Source organism: Phalangium opilio, unplaced genomic scaffold (genome assembly GCF_054372755.1).
Source record: "Phalangium opilio isolate 3A_F unplaced genomic scaffold, DU_Popi_V2 ptg000209l_1, whole genome shotgun sequence".
Taxonomy (NCBI): domain Eukaryota; kingdom Metazoa; phylum Arthropoda; class Arachnida; order Opiliones; family Phalangiidae; genus Phalangium; species Phalangium opilio.
In genome coordinates, this window is record NW_028324217.1 from 8,275,878 (window position 1) to 8,291,823 (window position 15,946).

Genomic DNA, 15,946 nt, shown 5'->3' on the forward strand with positions numbered 1-15,946 from the left:
ATAATGGTGGTCCTTTCTTTAAAAAAAATGGACATTTCTGCACCCATTACACGCCACCTCACCTGGCGATAGCCCACAAAGAAATTATTTCTGTTACTTTTTACAGCGCATGGTTAATTACTAAGACTCCATTCTGTCATACAGCGAAGAACTGATAGGTACAATCATGAATTGATTCACTTACATCAGAAGGGGATAATAGAAGAATGTTGACACTCTGTGTCCTCTTAATACTTTAGTTATGTAACGTCAATACGTCATTCTTCCCAGGTTCACACTTTTTGTTTGCTTTCCCGCTCATCAAACTTCAAATGGGCATCGCACCGTATGAATTCTGTAATTATTTGGCACTAAATCTCCAGCAAACAACCCACAAACCTGGTCTTGGGGTGGGACAAAATTCCGCAAGCCTGTCTTGCCAAATAGTTTAACGCTAATAGAGTAATGATGCGGAAACTATTTATCGCGTGTGTGATTCGGTTTAGTAACCTTGCTCCAAATGTTCCGATGTTGGGAAGAATGACGTTACACTTACCACGCTTTGTGTTACACTTCTCTCGAAGAGAAGTATTATATACTTCTGCTAACATGAATAACTATCAGGCTTACCCTATAGGTCGCCCCTTACTCGGCGTCGTCGGCGATAGGAGGAACCTATTTAGTGGTAGCATATCTCATTCGAATACTGTGCTCACGGACGCAAGCTGCACGGCCACGTATCGCACGAGCAGCTTGCAAACGTGAGCGCGATATTCGAGTGGGCAATTCAGTCTGCTATGAGAAACCTAAAGGCAGGCCCTAACACCAAAGTTTGCTTCTTACTGGTTATAAAATTTTCATCACACGAGTGGCGCGAAAATATGGCTTCTCTCGCTTTTTGACAGTGGAGTCGATTACAGGGTAATGCTAGACATAGTTATTCATGTTAGTGAATAAATTGATCATAAAATCCCGTGTACTCACGACATTTCATTTTTATCCTTGTCGTTTACGTGTCGCGCAAAATAATCTCTGGCCATTCCCTGACGATTCATGATCTCGTAATAAGTTCCACTCTCGATGATTCGCCCGTTGTTCATAAAAAATATCTCGTCCACTTTTTGTAGAAAGCTCAAATTGTGCGTCACCAAAACTCTCGTCTGTAACAAAATAAAAACGTATTTGTCGAGTACGAAAGAATTTATCGAACAGAGAAGAACGAGCGACTCAAATATTTTATACAGCATCGGTATTAAGCTGCAATTATTGAAGTCGTCCGCAAATTCAAAACAAATCTTTGCAACTTAAGTAAATATGTTATAAGCCAATAAAAAAAATTTCAGCTGAATTTTACATCTTCTGTTTTCACATAAAAATCATTGATTACATTTAGGACCAATATATTCAAAGACTAACTAAAACCATAGAGAAAGGCGTTAGGGAGTGGAATTGTAAAAACATTTTAACGGCTAACCGCGATGCCTACGTGAGTGGGGGGCTGACAAAAAAAGGGGAAACAAACCGGGTCTTTTCGGCTGGTCATGACGTAAAAGCTCAAATATAACGCTGGTAGCGCCCTCCCGATGCTTTAGATAGAATGACATTTAAGTTTTTCTTTACAAACGAATTGTTAAAAGCAATTCCCGAATAAATAATGCCATTAAATATTCGAACCTACATTGGCTATTGTAAACGTACCTTTATCAATCTTCCTCTGTTGTGCCTTAGTTGGCTTTTTACAATTCGTTTTGCAATACGTGTGGTCCATTATAATTTATAATTTAATTGAATGTTTACCGTTATTACGTACGTACGCGAGAATGAAGAACGGGTGAAACATGATTTCCCTATCACAGTAAAACGTGCCCCCACGTGGAAATATAATTTCAAAAATATCGGACGCGTGTAGAACATTTTTTGGAGAGAGAGAGAGCGCCAAATTATGTGTAACAACGTCGTCATGACAACGGTGACGCCGTCTCAAAAAAGACCCGGTTTCGACCCCCTTTCTTAACACCCCCCTGTAGTTATAGGCATCACGGTTCTCCAGCAATATAAGCCCTGATTTCGACTCCTCCCCTTTTTCCTCCATGCTAAAACGAGGCATCAGTCACGTCCCCTTATTTAGATTAATGAATTATCTGCTCTCTCACAGGAAGTGTATTAGCAGTGAGCACGAATGAGGAGGCTCGGAAAGACTAAATTCTCCGTTAGCCCCCCTCCCTTTCAAAACCGGTACCGAGCTGTGGCTCGGTATTGGAGTTCCGCACATGCGCAATTGGCACAACAGGGAAAAAATCAGAGCAGTGTGTTTACGGCTCACTGGTATAATTAACGTCTTTTACTTTATTTCGAAGTAGTCCCTTTGGTCCGATAACTTCGTTGAAGAGATGTTTGGCGACGTGTGAGTCAACCGCCCCCAACGGGTCGTCCAAGAGATAGACATCGTCATTGCGGTAAATTGCTCTTGCCATGTTCACCCTTTGCTTTTGACCACCACTCAAGTTGATACCCTATAATGCAGAGTAAATAAATTAGAATATGTCCAATGAAAGTGAACATTGTAACCATCCCACATTTTCAATTTTAGTTATCAAAATTTAGCGCATTCTTTTCCTTTAAATAAAATACTCTCCCTTTAACTTTGGTCAAAAATATTCCAACAATACACACAAATAAGTAGCGAAAAAATTCTAGAAAGTTCTGAAGGTAACCTATTCCCTAAGTATATACAGTACAAAATCAAAGTATTACACCTCAAAAAACAATCCAAAACCAAATTTCCCAGAAACTTGTCAGGCGACATCGAGGCACGGTGACACCTACTGGAACCCCCAAATTAGCATCACTCCAAGGAAAACAGTATAAATGTAATTCAAGTCATATTCTCAACTAGTATTGAAGTCCATTTTAGCGGCCTATTGAGATGCAATACATAAGGGATATTATTTCACGTTTCATAAACTTGTGTTTGTATGTAATGTGTCGTATCTCGATAAAAGAATCATGACTAACTTTAGTCGTTCGTCACGCTTTAAATAAACAATTTACTATTCTGTATAGTTGTTTAAATTTTGCATTCTAGAGGGCCGGTAAGCCCTTCTAGATAAGATCCCACACAAAGAAAATTCACAGTTTTCCGCGGCGCTGATTTTCCCATAGGAATAACTTCGGGTTTTTTGGTGCTCCAGCACATAGAATACTTTAAAAACTAAAGCGAAGTTACGTTTCGGAATACTTTCAAATTAACAAGTAACTATTCAAGGTGTGCCTTTTTCAAGTTTCATACCTCTCCGTGATGTCATCGTCACTCGGAGAGATAAAACTTAACAATAATGCTGGGGAAATTGAAGAATTGATAACGTTTTGTAAAGGCCAATCTAGTTGTGAATAGATTTTTGAGTATCGCATGAATATTTAAAAATTATGATTGTAATGGCAATAGGTTATCATTAAATAGCCATAAAATTTGCATAATCAGAGAAAATAAATGGACATTCAATATTGCACTTGACTTGGAAATGTTATATTTTGGGTTTCCCACCTTGTTATTTGATAATTTGGTGGGTTAAAACAACGTTTTTTCGATGATAACAAAAGTAGATCTACTTTTGATGATACGTACTCTTTCTCCGATCTCGGTCTCGTCGCCAGCGGGTAGTTGGTCTAAATCTGGTTGGAGGGCGCATGCTTGTATGACGTTGTTGTATCTTTCCTGGTCCATGTCTTCGACAAAGAGTATATTCTTTCTGAGTGACATGTTCTGGATCCAGGGCTGTTGAGTGACGTATCCGACTCTCTCGGCCACTCTCACCTTCCCTTCCACCTTCTCTATCTCGGATACCAAAGCGGACAAGAGCGAAGACTTGCCACAACCCACCGGACCCACCACGGCCACCAAAGAACCACGGGACACTTTGAAATTGATGTCCTTCAAAAACGCTGCTGCTGGCTCTTCCAGGTTCCAATTAAATATTCCTTCGGTAATCTCAATTGCTGTAATTTTCGTACAAATCAATTTATGTATTTAATAGTGCCTCAATCGCTCGTTGAAATGATAGGTTAGTTCAATAATATCTGTAAACAGTAAATACTGTAGACAAATGGCTTAGCAAAACGTCACTCTGATTAGCTTTTATTAGATGTAAAATATGCCAAGGAAATAGTTGACGCTTTGTAATGTTGAGTTCTAAAACTGACTATTGCGTTTGTCCTTATCCTACCCACAAATTATTTTGACCTATACTACGGGAATGAAGTAATAAACTTGTTCATTAGAGAAAAGTCCTTTTTCTTAATTCATACCCGATGCTGTTCTGAGCTTAGATGAAAGTGGTTTCAATTCTTCCTTTCTCCGCGCTTCGAGCTTCTAATTCATAAGTTTGTGGAGGAATAGCTTCGAGAAATAATGAGCGTTGTTCCTATTTTACATACCATATTGTTCGTTGCTAGGTATTAGCTCCACGTAATCCTTGGTTTCCCTGCGACTTAACAAGTTCGCTATTCTTTTCACTGAGACATGAGTCTGTAAAGAACCATTTAGTGTAATTTTGAAATGCTTTAACCAAAGGGAGGGTCATTATTTCAATCGTATCGATTATTTTTCAAAAAAATATTTAATTCAGAAAAGCTATCTGGCCTTTTTCTCGGAAAACAGTAGGAGCAAGAAATTCAAATAACCACTACATTTATCTTTGGACCCTCCCTTCAACCTGCTTTACATTGATCTCACCAAAACTAAGGTATTTAATAAATCCGGAAACGTATGCATTGACCACAATAATAATCGTATCAACTGGAAAGACACGAAAGCTTTCCTCATGGTGAGAACGTTATTGTCAATTAGTACGTACATGGCGAAACACGGTGAAGTAATCTAAATATTTTGAAAAAATATCTGTAGCGAACAATAATCAATATGGAGATAAAAGAGCAAGTAAGTAATTAGCTAGGCGTGGTTATATAATCAAACCTATTTCTTGCGCTGATGGATTGTATGTGTGTGTGGGGGGGGTCTGTGTGTGTGTTTGTGAGTTAACCCCGGGTACACGAAAAACAAGCGTGGATAGAAAGCGATTAAGGCAAGATCCGCTACCACGTTGGAGCCCGTAATGTGAAAGAATTGCGAGAGGAAATACATTAGCACTATGGTATGAGTTAAAGGCAATTTTCCGACTTCGGATGGACGTAAAACAAGTTTGTCTGGACCTATAGTTAAGAAAAGATCGTCTTTAGGCTCTTCAAAGGATTGGGAAAGAAATATGATCGGCATCGTCAAAGTATTCACCCGGTTAGATTGCGGCAACCCTTAAGTTTAGGGTTCATTTGACGGACGGCCGTATCGAAACGGATTAAAATATTTTCTCTTTACTCCGGTTTTTGGGGTTAGCGAAGGAGGAAGGGGAATACGGGCAAGGTAGCTAGAATGAGAGATTCATTTTCATACGGAAAGGGCACTATGTGTAAAGGCTGGGTTGCTGCTATTTATTTATACTGTCGTGGAAAACATCTCCTGACCCTTCAAAACATATAGTTGTTATAGATTTTTATCTAAAGTATGGTTTTCACTTGACCGAAAAACACTACTTTGCAGTTGGACGTCAAACGTCAGATTTGTTTTTTACGTTGTCGCCCAGCGTTATAGCGTTTTCACTTAGCGTAGTTCATGCAAATAATGCAACCAAGGCTTAACAGATAAACTGAACACTGCACTAATTGAGGCCCATCTATTGTCTTTCTTCGTTGCAATCTTTGTTTCTAATATCATACATATTTGTATCGTTCCTAACCTCTTCAATAAACCTTTCAGCATTTAACTTCGGCATTCTCAGGGATTTGTACTAGTTATTGACTCGATCAGGAACGAAATAAATAAAAAGATGGCGGACCGCGGACGGCCTCTTCCGAACACGCGTGGTCGAAAATGACGTCACTACTCTAGCTTATTGCTGATTGGCTCGCGCAGAGCGTTAACGTTGAACGCGGCCGAAAAAATAGAAAGCTAATATCGCCACACTCAACGTAATTTCTGTCCAGCGTAACTAGGTTTTTTTTCGGTTGTCGCTTGACGTCGGGCGAAAAGTCGTGATTTACGCCAAGTGAAAACCATGCTTTAGTTGTGAAAGACATACTGGCTTTACGATTATGATCTGTGACTGTGTATGTTTGTGGATTGTCTGTGGAGGCTGGATAGGCGAAAAGACCTTTTTATCTACGTTGGGCCATCTCGAATATTAAGTTAGCGAGTTAACACTCGGTTTTCACTGGGCGTTTTTCATGCGTTTTTCGCTAAATTTTGCGGAAAAGGAAAAGTTTTTCCTCTTTTTTTGGCGAATTTCGCGATTTTGCGTTGCGGGTCCTATTTCTGTTTTTGCGAATTTTCCCGAGCCTCGTTTTTTTTCCGTAGGCAGAAACCAATCATTGAGGGTATGCTAGTCACGTGGTTAACACTGAACGCGTGATTACTAGGGAGCCGCCATTTTGAAATTTGCGGTGTTTGACCGAGGCTTAACCTGTTTACCATCATTTGATTAGAGAACTGTGATGTTATTTAAATATTAAAATGAATAGATTCGAAAATTTTGGTGGAAAGAAAGGAATTATCCTTTATCTTTGGGATAGAAGAAATTTAAGTTACAAAGATGTTAATATGAAGGAAATCTAATGAGCTCAATCGCTCAGTTCGGACACGGGGCTTATCAGATATTTATTTCCGCCGTGGTTTCGTCCAGTGGAAACCGACCACACAGGATAAAAATTTCTATGGCGGTTTTAACCTTTTTCGCTTTTTCTGCCAATTTTTTTCCGGAAAGAAATTCGCTCAGTGAAAACCGAGTGGAAACATGAATACTGTACTACATTCGCACATACGAAACTAACACGCCCTTCCCACCTCAACCACACCTAGCTAATACGTAAATTTTTTAACGTGACTTGTTTTTTATGTGGCGTTCTTGTCTTTCTCAAGCGTGGCGTGACCGTGGAAAAGTCATCTAGTCTGTCTCTTGTGTGTTTTGTAACGCGGAACAGGAAAATATGGTCTCGCTGAATTGGTCTCGGGACTAATTGGTATGACCGATTTGGTCTTGAGACCATTTGGTCTCGTGAATTGACGGTCTCCGTACTATTTGGTCTCGTGAATTTACGGTCTCGGACCTATTAGGTCTCGAGATTTTTTGGTCTCGGTACTATTTGGTCTCGTGATTTTACGGTCTCGGTACTATTAGGTCTCGTGATTTTTTGGTCTCGGGACTATTTGGTATCGTGATTTTTTGGTCTCGGGACTATTTGGTATCGTAATTATTTGGTCTCGGGACGGTTTGGTCTCGTGATTATTTGGTTACCTAATTAGTTGCCTCCCTTTCCAAAGAAATGGTCCCAATAATTCGTTGCCACCTTTTCCAAAGAAATGGTCCCAATAATTCGTTGCCACCTTTTCCAAAACATTCTCCTATTAATTAGCTGCCACCTTTTCCAAAACATTCTCCTACTAATTAGCTGCCACCTTTTCCAAAATATTCTCCTATTAATTAGCTGCCACCTTTTTCAAAATATTCTCCTATTAATTAGCTGCCACCTTTTCCAAAATATTTCTATTATTGCTAATAAATTGTTCGTGGTAAGAGGCGGGAATATAATACCAGGAGTTCATAATAACCCCCCTTCAGGGGGAAGTATGAAACTGGCCATAGAGCTAATGGTAAAAATCGCGAACAACAAGATTCTGTCGTTGCGCATAGAATGGATTAGCCTGTTTATGGACATACAACCTTACAGTATATCGTAGTGGTATCTATGCTCCTTGGTTTGCGTTCCAAAACTTCCGTTGGCTGGGATCTCCGTCGAAAAGAAAAATGGCGATATGGTGGACGTAGAAACACGTTGCAATTCTTATATTAAAGATACTGGGAATAAATTTGTCCAAACCGTTTTAATTTAACCACGGAATTTTCACTAACACATATCACAACAAAACATCATTGACGATCATTTAAATGTTTTGTAGAAAACTAGAAACCCCGACTAAAAGCCAACTTCTTAGCCAAGGCTTAATGTACACTGTTCCGACAGAAGCAGACGTGAGCCATTTTCGCTCCCAAAATCACAAGATAAAAATAGTGCTAAACCGGATGTGTGTAAGTTAATGCGCGTGGGCGCTAAAAAATGGGGTAACTATTTCTTTGGAAGTTAAGCGGGGTATGAATCCGCTGAGCGTTACGGCGAAACTTTATTGTTACGGGCTTTTTAATTAGTTTCGTACTTCGGGCTATTATGAACTCCTGTTAATACTCATATAAATAATCTTCTTACCTCCGAACAAGGTTGGGTTGGGTTAGGTTAGGTTAGGTTTAGTTAGTTTAGGTTCGGTTAGGTTTGGTCAGGTTCGGTTCGGTTAGGTTAGGTAAGGTTTGGTTAGGTTAAATTTGGGTGTTTTAAAAAATGCTTAAGGGGTGTTATTTTATTAAAACGAGACTTTCGTGTCCAGAGGCCAATTTGTCTCGAGACCCAATTGTTCTCGGACCAATTTGTCTCGAGTCCAAAGTGTCCCGAGACCCATTGCCCCAAGACCCAATTGTCTCGAGACCTATTTGTCCCGAGACCAATTTGTCCCAAGACCAAATCGGCGAGACCAAATTGTCGGGTACCGTTTCTAACGTATTACAGACTTCTATAAAGTGCTGGGTATACAACAACTGGGTGAAAGACAATTGGGTGTCGACAATTGGAATATTGAATATTGGGGACACAAAAATTCTGAGAATTTATAATCGGTTGAGCGAATATGTTGACTACGATGTCCAGAGAGCGTTAATTGGGTGAATTTTTTTCTAACAAAACCAACCCCCAAAAATGTTCCAAAGCACCAAACCTAACCCGATACTAACAGAACAAAACTAAACTTAATCCATAAGACCTAAAATTTTCAGCTTTGCTTAAATTTGTTCCGGGTTCCCTCTATTTTTGGGCTAAAATGACTACAATCATTTCTGAGGCTTAAATCTTTTCCTCGTACACCAGTTATGACGGTCGCCAGCCATAATAGTCTAAAAAGTATTCGCTTGTCGACTTTTTGCTGCTCTGAATATCTAGAGGTGGATTGCTAATAATTCAACCTTCGATTTGATGGAAAATGTCTAAGATATGCAATCCATTTCGAGATTAGAGCATAGTAAGGGCCTCTGAAAAAAAAAGAAAAACTAAAATCTCCCACCGTTCTTATATGGCTCTACTCATGGGTATAGTGTATTTTAACTTATTGTTAAAACTTTGGCGTCGTCATTCCTCACCGCGACATGGTGCATCGCGCTCTCGGATTCTTTTCAATCCAGAACTCTGGTTAATTTTTAATATTCGTACCAAAGCCGGTGTGATATTACATATCAACAAGTTTATTCCTTCGAAGAAAGACTGTTTCTTTACGAGTGCTATTTCTTTTTTCCTGATTTTAAGAATAATTTTTTGGAACGATCTTTCCCAGGCGTAGAGCTTCAAGACCCGAATTCCGTTCAAGATTTCACTCATCATGTTCACTCTGTCGTCCTTCAGCTTCATCAGCTCAACCTAATAAATGAGATCATAAAAAAATTCACAGTGAACTTCTCCGGTGCTGATTTTGTATTTACTATTCGCCTCAATAAGAATAACAGGCCAACCGTATAATTAAACACGTGAGCTCTTCGTTTCGAGAACCCTTGGGCTGCAACGGGGTTTTAAGTACTAGAATCAAAGCACACTACCGCTATACAACCTTACGCTTGTTGTACTAAACGAGACATGTCTGTTTCGCGGGGTGTGCGCTGCGCGTGCTTGTGTGTGTTTGTCTGTTGTTACTCTAGTGCGCCGCGTTCGTATTTGCCAATAGGAGCGTTGTTACCTTAGTGCACCGCGTTCGTACTTTCCAATAGGAGCGTTGTTACTCTAGTGCACCGTGTTCGATTTTTCCGACGTGTTCGCAACTTAAGGACCGCGTTTACATGTGAATGAAATTTTAAATGTCATCGATTCAACTTAAGTCCCAATTTAAACTTTTACTATCAAACATTTCTTTGAACGATTTTCCTGCTACATGCTGCTACTCATCCGCCTACAGTTTCCATCTGTTCCACATAAGCACTAATCTATACATATTTTATAATACCGGTCTTCGTCTATTTCACATACACAGAAAACTGCACAAATTGGCTTATACTCCATCATCTTAAAGGGAGGGTGAAGTAGAAAATCAAGTGATTTTTTTTCGATTCTTCTACTAATTATAAGACCAGTCTGCATAGTGAAACATTCAGGAAATACTTCCGAATGATTTTAAAATTCAAATTAGGTTCAGATTTTAAGGATAATTTTAAACAAGAACTGCCGACCAATCGCGTAACGCCCTGCCTTTTAATTAACAAAATTCTCGTGGCACGTTCCATGCCGAATGAAATTCAGCGCGAGATTTGATAAAATTCGCACGCGACGTGATAATCGTGGCGCGAGACACGGAGCGTGCCACGAGAATTTTGTTAACATAAAGGTAGGGCGTTACGCGATTGGTCGGAGGACCTTCTTTAAAATTATTCTTAAAATCTGAACCTAATTTGAATTTTAAAATTATTCGGAAGTATTTCCTGAATGTTTGACTATGCAGACTGGTCTTATAATTAGTAGAAGAATCGATAAAAAATCACTTGATTTTCTACTTCACCCTCCCTTTAAGGCCCGTTCAGACGACACTTTTTTTTATCTCGCTATGCTCTCTGTGCTGAGCTCATCAGATTTTCTTGCTTCACCAGCCTCTAGATAATACACTGTTCACACGGCCAAAATTTTCACATGGTTGATCTCGGGAAAGCGAGAAAAAAGTTGAAAACGTCAACGGTTTTCTCTACACGTCACTCTCGCTTTTCCGAGCTCAGCACATAGCGAGAAAAAAGTGTCGTCTAAAGGGTTCTCCTTGAGCAGAAAATTGCCGTGACCGAGTAACAATGGAGATCGGAGCGACGTAAAATAAAAACGGTTCTACTTGAGCAGAAGACCGTGCTTCGGGGTTCTGCTTGAGCAGAAGACCGTGCTTCGGGGTTCTGCTTGAGCAGAAGACCGTGCTACTGTCGTCACGAAAAATATTTCGGCCCCTATTTTTGGCCCCAAATTTCGACACCCCGAAACCACCGAGAGTGCGGTTCTACTTGAGCAGAAGACCGACCAATAAAATAAATATATAGCATCAATAGACTAGATTTGAATCAGTTGAAACATACACAATAATGGGGCTAATTTAATCACCTTTGAAAGTAAAAAATCGATTTGTTGTACACCATGGGATTAGTCTCGCCAATTGTTAGTCTATGCACTATGAAATACCAAATTGATTCCATTCACGTCAAAGAACCAATAGCGAAACTATGAAACTGCCTAGAAAGTCATTCTATAGATAGTTTATAGGCATGGAGGGTTCCATTTACACAAGGATGCCAGAGAGGACTACTTAGAGAGTAAAAACGCAGCCTATAGCCTCGCCTCCTTTTGTAGATGGATTGAATCCTCCATGCCTGTAAACTATCTAGAACGAGTCTTTGAAAATCTCTGAAAACCAATGCCTTTTTTTTGTGTGTGTGAAAATGTAACCAGAATTTGTAGGGATGGTTTTCATACGTGGAGGATTATACCATTTACACCAGGAGGTAAGGCCACATGGAGTACAAAACTGCATGCTATTTTGTACTCAAGATAGCCTCACCCCCCTGGTGTAAATGGACTAATCCTCCACGTGTGAAAACTATCTATAGCTTAGGCGCTAAATTTATGGATTTTCGCCCATACAGAGTTAATAATTAACTATATAATTCAATGCAATTGCCACCAAAATTTACTCAAATTAAAAAAGTAAACGAAACACTTTAAAAACTATGAATTTTCTTCTTCCGAAGAGCTGTCTGAATCCAGGTTGGTTCTTGAAAATGAAGAATTGATTGGATTGTCCTCGTTTGGAGGACATCTGGCCAACATTGCCCATATCTGGTTTACAAACCTGAAATTTATTTAAATACAATATATAAGCATGATCGGAAAGTCTAAATCAAGGGGTGGACCCTTCGGAAAAGCGTTCCAAAGTTATGTACTTACGAATAGGTTTTATTCTTGTAATTCTTTTTTCCTATTACTTTGTTGCAATGCTTCGCACTTTCAGTACTGTATAACGAGGTAAAAGTTCTACAAACATGCTCATTCCAATCTAGAACTGACAAAGCTTGCCTAAGCGGGTATGACTTTTTGTAGTGTATTCGTTTATCAATATACATCAATACAGTGTTGTTAAAGCTTTCCGTGTAATACGTGTCACGGCACTTCACGTAGTCTTCCGCGTTCACGAACAACGTTGTCTTTTTCAAAAAATTAATTACTAGCCCTTTTGCTATTGGGGCTTCAATCATTACGGTGCTTGGAATGTAGTCAGTGTCTTTGCAATGGGATGCTTGATCACAATTGTTGTGGTCACCACTAAAATGTTCCACACAATTCATTATCAACGCTCTCAAGGTTTCCGCGCAAGAATTCGCATTATCAATGGCCCAATATATGTGATTCTTTACAGCCGCGACCTTATCTGTTAATTCTGGGTGCCAAGCAACCCCCTCCTGTTTCTTTGTGCCTTGACCAATTTTTTTTATGTCCCTCGTTATGGCTTTTAGGGCGTGCCATCGGTCGTTGGTGCTAGTTGTACCCTGGTCCACCTTAGATTTAATAATTTTATTTACAGTCGTGTTTCGATCGTGAGCGTGATCAATAACTATTACACCCTTATTATCAAATTCTTGATAATGTTGAGTAGTTCCAACTGCTTCGTGCTTTTGGCTGGAAGTTTCAATATTTTTTGTCACGTGAACTATTCCAATGACTTTGTGGGTATTTTTTCCCAAAGCCACCACGTCACAGTTAAAAGAATTTTTCCGGCACGCGTGCCTCGCATCAGTTTCAATGGACACTCTCATATAGCGCGAAGTATCCAGGTTCGGGTTGGCCTCTGGCTCTGTTAGAGCTTCTTCAAAAAGTGCCTCACTCAAGGAGTGCATTTTTAGGATATCGACTACAGCTTCCACTGAAGTAATCATTTTTTGAATCACATACTGATGAAAATTTCCAATTCTAGAGAAGATGCAAAATTTTCTGAATTGAATTTCAAGCATTCCGGAACATATATAAGACACGAACATCACCAAGTTGACTATATAGCTATTTCCGAGCTTCTTCGAAGTACAAAATTTAAATTTGTGATTTTCGTCACATTCACAAAAATACGTTTTTGCAAAGCCAGTGTTTTCCTTTCTGTTTATTGTTAATGAACCTTTACATGTTCTTCCGTGACGTTCCATATCTTGCAAAACCTTTAGAAAAGAAGTCTCGTCGCAACAAATTAGCTCCGGCATAGAGTCGAAAAATAGCCCTCCAGTTTTGGAAATTTCTTGCTCAAATGACGCATTTCTTTTGGTTGCGTCACTGTTACTCTCATTATAAAAGGACTGACTTTCGACATTCGTTGGAAAATCATTGTCCGATGCAATATTTGCAGTGTTCGCCAATTCGATTGAGTGGTTGATAGCGTTGATTGGAGGTTGCTTTCTAAAATTTAGAACCTTCTCCTTCTCTTGAATTAGAAAATACAGACCACCCTTTAATATCTGAGCCAATGTTGATCCTTTAAACCTTTTCTTGACATTGGATAGCTCTTCACTGAATTGGTTTTTTTCAGCCGCTGAGTCAAACACCAGGTTGATAACTTTTCTGATAGACGATTTCCTTTCATTTTCGTATAGTTTAGAGGTTCCATCTGCCATGATCTTTGAAACGCGTGCTACTTTCTTGCTTGGAGAATTTGTTACGTCTGTAAGCGTAGCCATCCTGTTTTCATGGGAGTAACTATCAGTAGTTTCTGGACAGTTTCCCAACGGAAGAGGTCCCGGCACATAACACAAGTAACTGACTATCTTTACAAATATTTCCGTAACCGATAAGTTACGATTTTCGAATTTTGCAACGCAGTATTCTATATCAAAATCATTTTTTTCCATTTCATATTTAAAATACATAGAAATACTTTTACTAACGTCCAAACTAGCATATTCGTAAGCGTAGAGTTTTTCCGATCCATTTGAAAGGCGTTTCTTTTGCATTTTCTTTGTCGATTCCATAGCTAAGCTGTGATCGCCCTACTGAATTATTTCGACCCAATATTCTCAATATCGGTACAAAATACGAATGAAATGGAAAAAAATTTAACCCTTCGCGCTTTTCTGTGACCCCCATCCCCGCCCCCAAGTAATTTTCCAGAGTTGGTGTCTTCATGGAAATACCTCCCGGTTGGGGGGGGGGGTTCAAAGTAAAGCTGGTATTCATGAATAGTAGTAATACGCTGCGTTCGGCTCTCTCTCTCTCTCTTTGACATGTATTGTAGACGCTGTCTATGGCGCCTATGGTTTCTCTCTCTGAGTCTCACAGAGACAGGGACGGGCGCTTGGTGCCCTTTCTTGTAGAAAAATACGAACAAACAATTTAAAAAAGAAAAATAAGAAATAACCAAACCCTTAAAAAACCCCTAAAAAATAAATTTGCAAAGAAAACGGGTCAAAGGCCGAGCAAGAAAAAATTCAAGCTTATCTAAATAAAATCAACCTTTTTCTACCTTGCTCGACCTTCCCCAAAAAATACCCATACGTCATGGAAAATTCAGTATCCCAGTGACGATGGGCATTGAAAAAGTCCCCAAAAGCTTAAAAATACACCCCCTTTTTGTCACAAAGAAAGGATTAAAAAAAAAAAGAGACCTCACAAGAGTTTGATGCAAAGAAAATTGCCTAGGATAAGGCACTCGCTTTTAGGCTTCTTACCAGAGAAGTAGTAAAAAAAATGAGTTCGATAGTAAATGACATTACCCTCCAAGTTAATGAAGAGCAAGAGGAAGCCATCAAAAATCTTTTTAGTGAAAATGGATGGAATTACGGCGAAAGCTTAGGTATGTTTAATTTCATTTCCTAAAGTCTTAATTTTTCACACGGCTATTTGTCTCAGGGTCCAAATTCTCAAGAAAAAGAAAAGCGAATGGGGTACAGCAGCCTTCAAAAAACGCCATTTCTGCATTACCAGTCCCAAAACCTGAAATTCCAAATAATGGGGGGATATCACCAACCCAGAATGTGAACACTGCTTCCAGACGCCGTGTATCACGTCACGTCAATTTCCCTGGTTAGGGACCGGACAGCAGCCACATAGAAACAACACCGGCATCAGGAAAATTAAATATAAAAAATATTGGTCCTGCCTAACAAATATGAACGTATTCAGAGATCCAAGATATCTTGCGAGAAAGGTTGCCGGTGCTGAACACAATAGAGAATATTACATTACTCACCGAAGAGACGTAATGCCTAAATGTGTTGTGAAACATGTGCGATATTTGTATCCAAACATCCCAGGTGTACCCTATAGGGACCACCGTTGGGAATAAGTTTCGTTTACTTTTTTAATTTGAATAAATTTTGGTGGCAATTGCATTGAATTATATAGTTAATTATTAACTCTGTATGGGCGAAAATCCATAAATTTAGCGCCTAAGCTATAGATAGTTTTCACACGTGGAGGATTAGTCCATTTACACCAGGGGGGTGAGGCTATCTTGAGTACAAAATAGCATGCATTTTACGTCGCTCCAATCTCCATTGTTACTCGGTCACGGCAATTTTCTGCTCAAGGAGAACCCTTTAGCAGAAATGCCGGCCTTTAAGCTAGGATTAAAGTACGCGGCGATCGTCTAGCGCAAAGGCCAGTAGCGTCGCTAGGGTTTGAAATTTGGGGGGGGGGGGCTAAATCTGGGCAAACTATTTATTATAAAAAATTAATTTAAAAAATTGCAAAATGGGTTCAGTGGACAATGTGTAGACCTTTAAAACTATCCGCAAATTTGTGTCAACGTGAAATTATTTGTATTTAAAAG

The 15,946-nt window shown here is 39.4% G+C and overlaps 2 protein-coding genes and 1 long non-coding RNA gene across 6 annotated transcripts in view; 1 reads left to right on the top strand and 2 right to left on the bottom strand.

Moving 5' to 3' along the window:
* LOC149618850 (ATP-binding cassette sub-family C member 1-like) overlaps positions 1 to 15,946 on the bottom strand; it is a 39,454-nt gene that overhangs the window by 8,468 nt on the left and 15,040 nt on the right. For all 4 annotated transcript variants that reach the window (XM_089854325.1, XM_089854324.1, XM_089854327.1 and 1 more), the window contains 6 exons: positions 9,337 to 9,540; positions 4,712 to 4,855; positions 4,414 to 4,504; positions 3,605 to 3,975; positions 2,325 to 2,492; positions 964 to 1,139 (listed from right to left, as the gene is read on the bottom strand). In XM_089854325.1, coding sequence (XP_089710451.1) covers positions 964 to 1,139; positions 2,325 to 2,492; positions 3,605 to 3,975; positions 4,414 to 4,504; positions 4,712 to 4,855; positions 9,337 to 9,540 — 1,154 coding nt within the window. The remainder of the gene's footprint in view (positions 1 to 963; positions 1,140 to 2,324; positions 2,493 to 3,604; positions 3,976 to 4,413; positions 4,505 to 4,711; positions 4,856 to 9,336; positions 9,541 to 15,946) is intronic.
* LOC149618851 (uncharacterized) lies at positions 11,180 to 15,506 on the top strand. Its single transcript, XR_016375245.1, has 4 exons — positions 11,180 to 11,642; positions 12,969 to 13,062; positions 13,773 to 14,968; positions 15,025 to 15,506. It is a non-coding gene; the product is annotated as an uncharacterized LOC149618851 (long non-coding RNA).
* On the bottom strand, positions 11,707 to 14,147 carry LOC149618852 (uncharacterized). The gene is made up of 3 exons (XM_089855793.1): positions 13,171 to 14,147; positions 12,085 to 13,104; positions 11,707 to 11,989 (listed from the first exon to the last, which is right to left on the bottom strand). The coding sequence occupies exons 1-3, from the start codon at positions 14,145 to 14,147 to the stop codon at positions 11,866 to 11,868; spliced, it is 2,121 nt and encodes a 706-aa protein (XP_089711919.1). The 3' UTR covers positions 11,707 to 11,865.

Bases quoted from the DNA above. Each gene is read 5' to 3' on its own strand.
- LOC149618852 (XM_089855793.1), bottom strand. From the start codon at position 14,147: ATGGAATCGACAAAGAAAATGCAAAAGAAACGCCTTTCAAATGGATCG. The intron at 13,105-13,170 runs GTTCGTGTCTTA...CATCTTCTCTAG, and splicing joins TATATAGTCAACTTGGTGAT to AATTGGAAATTTTCATCAGT. The intron at 11,990-12,084 runs GTAAGTACATAA...AATAAATTTCAG, and splicing joins TACAAGAATAAAACCTATTC to GTTTGTAAACCAGATATGGG.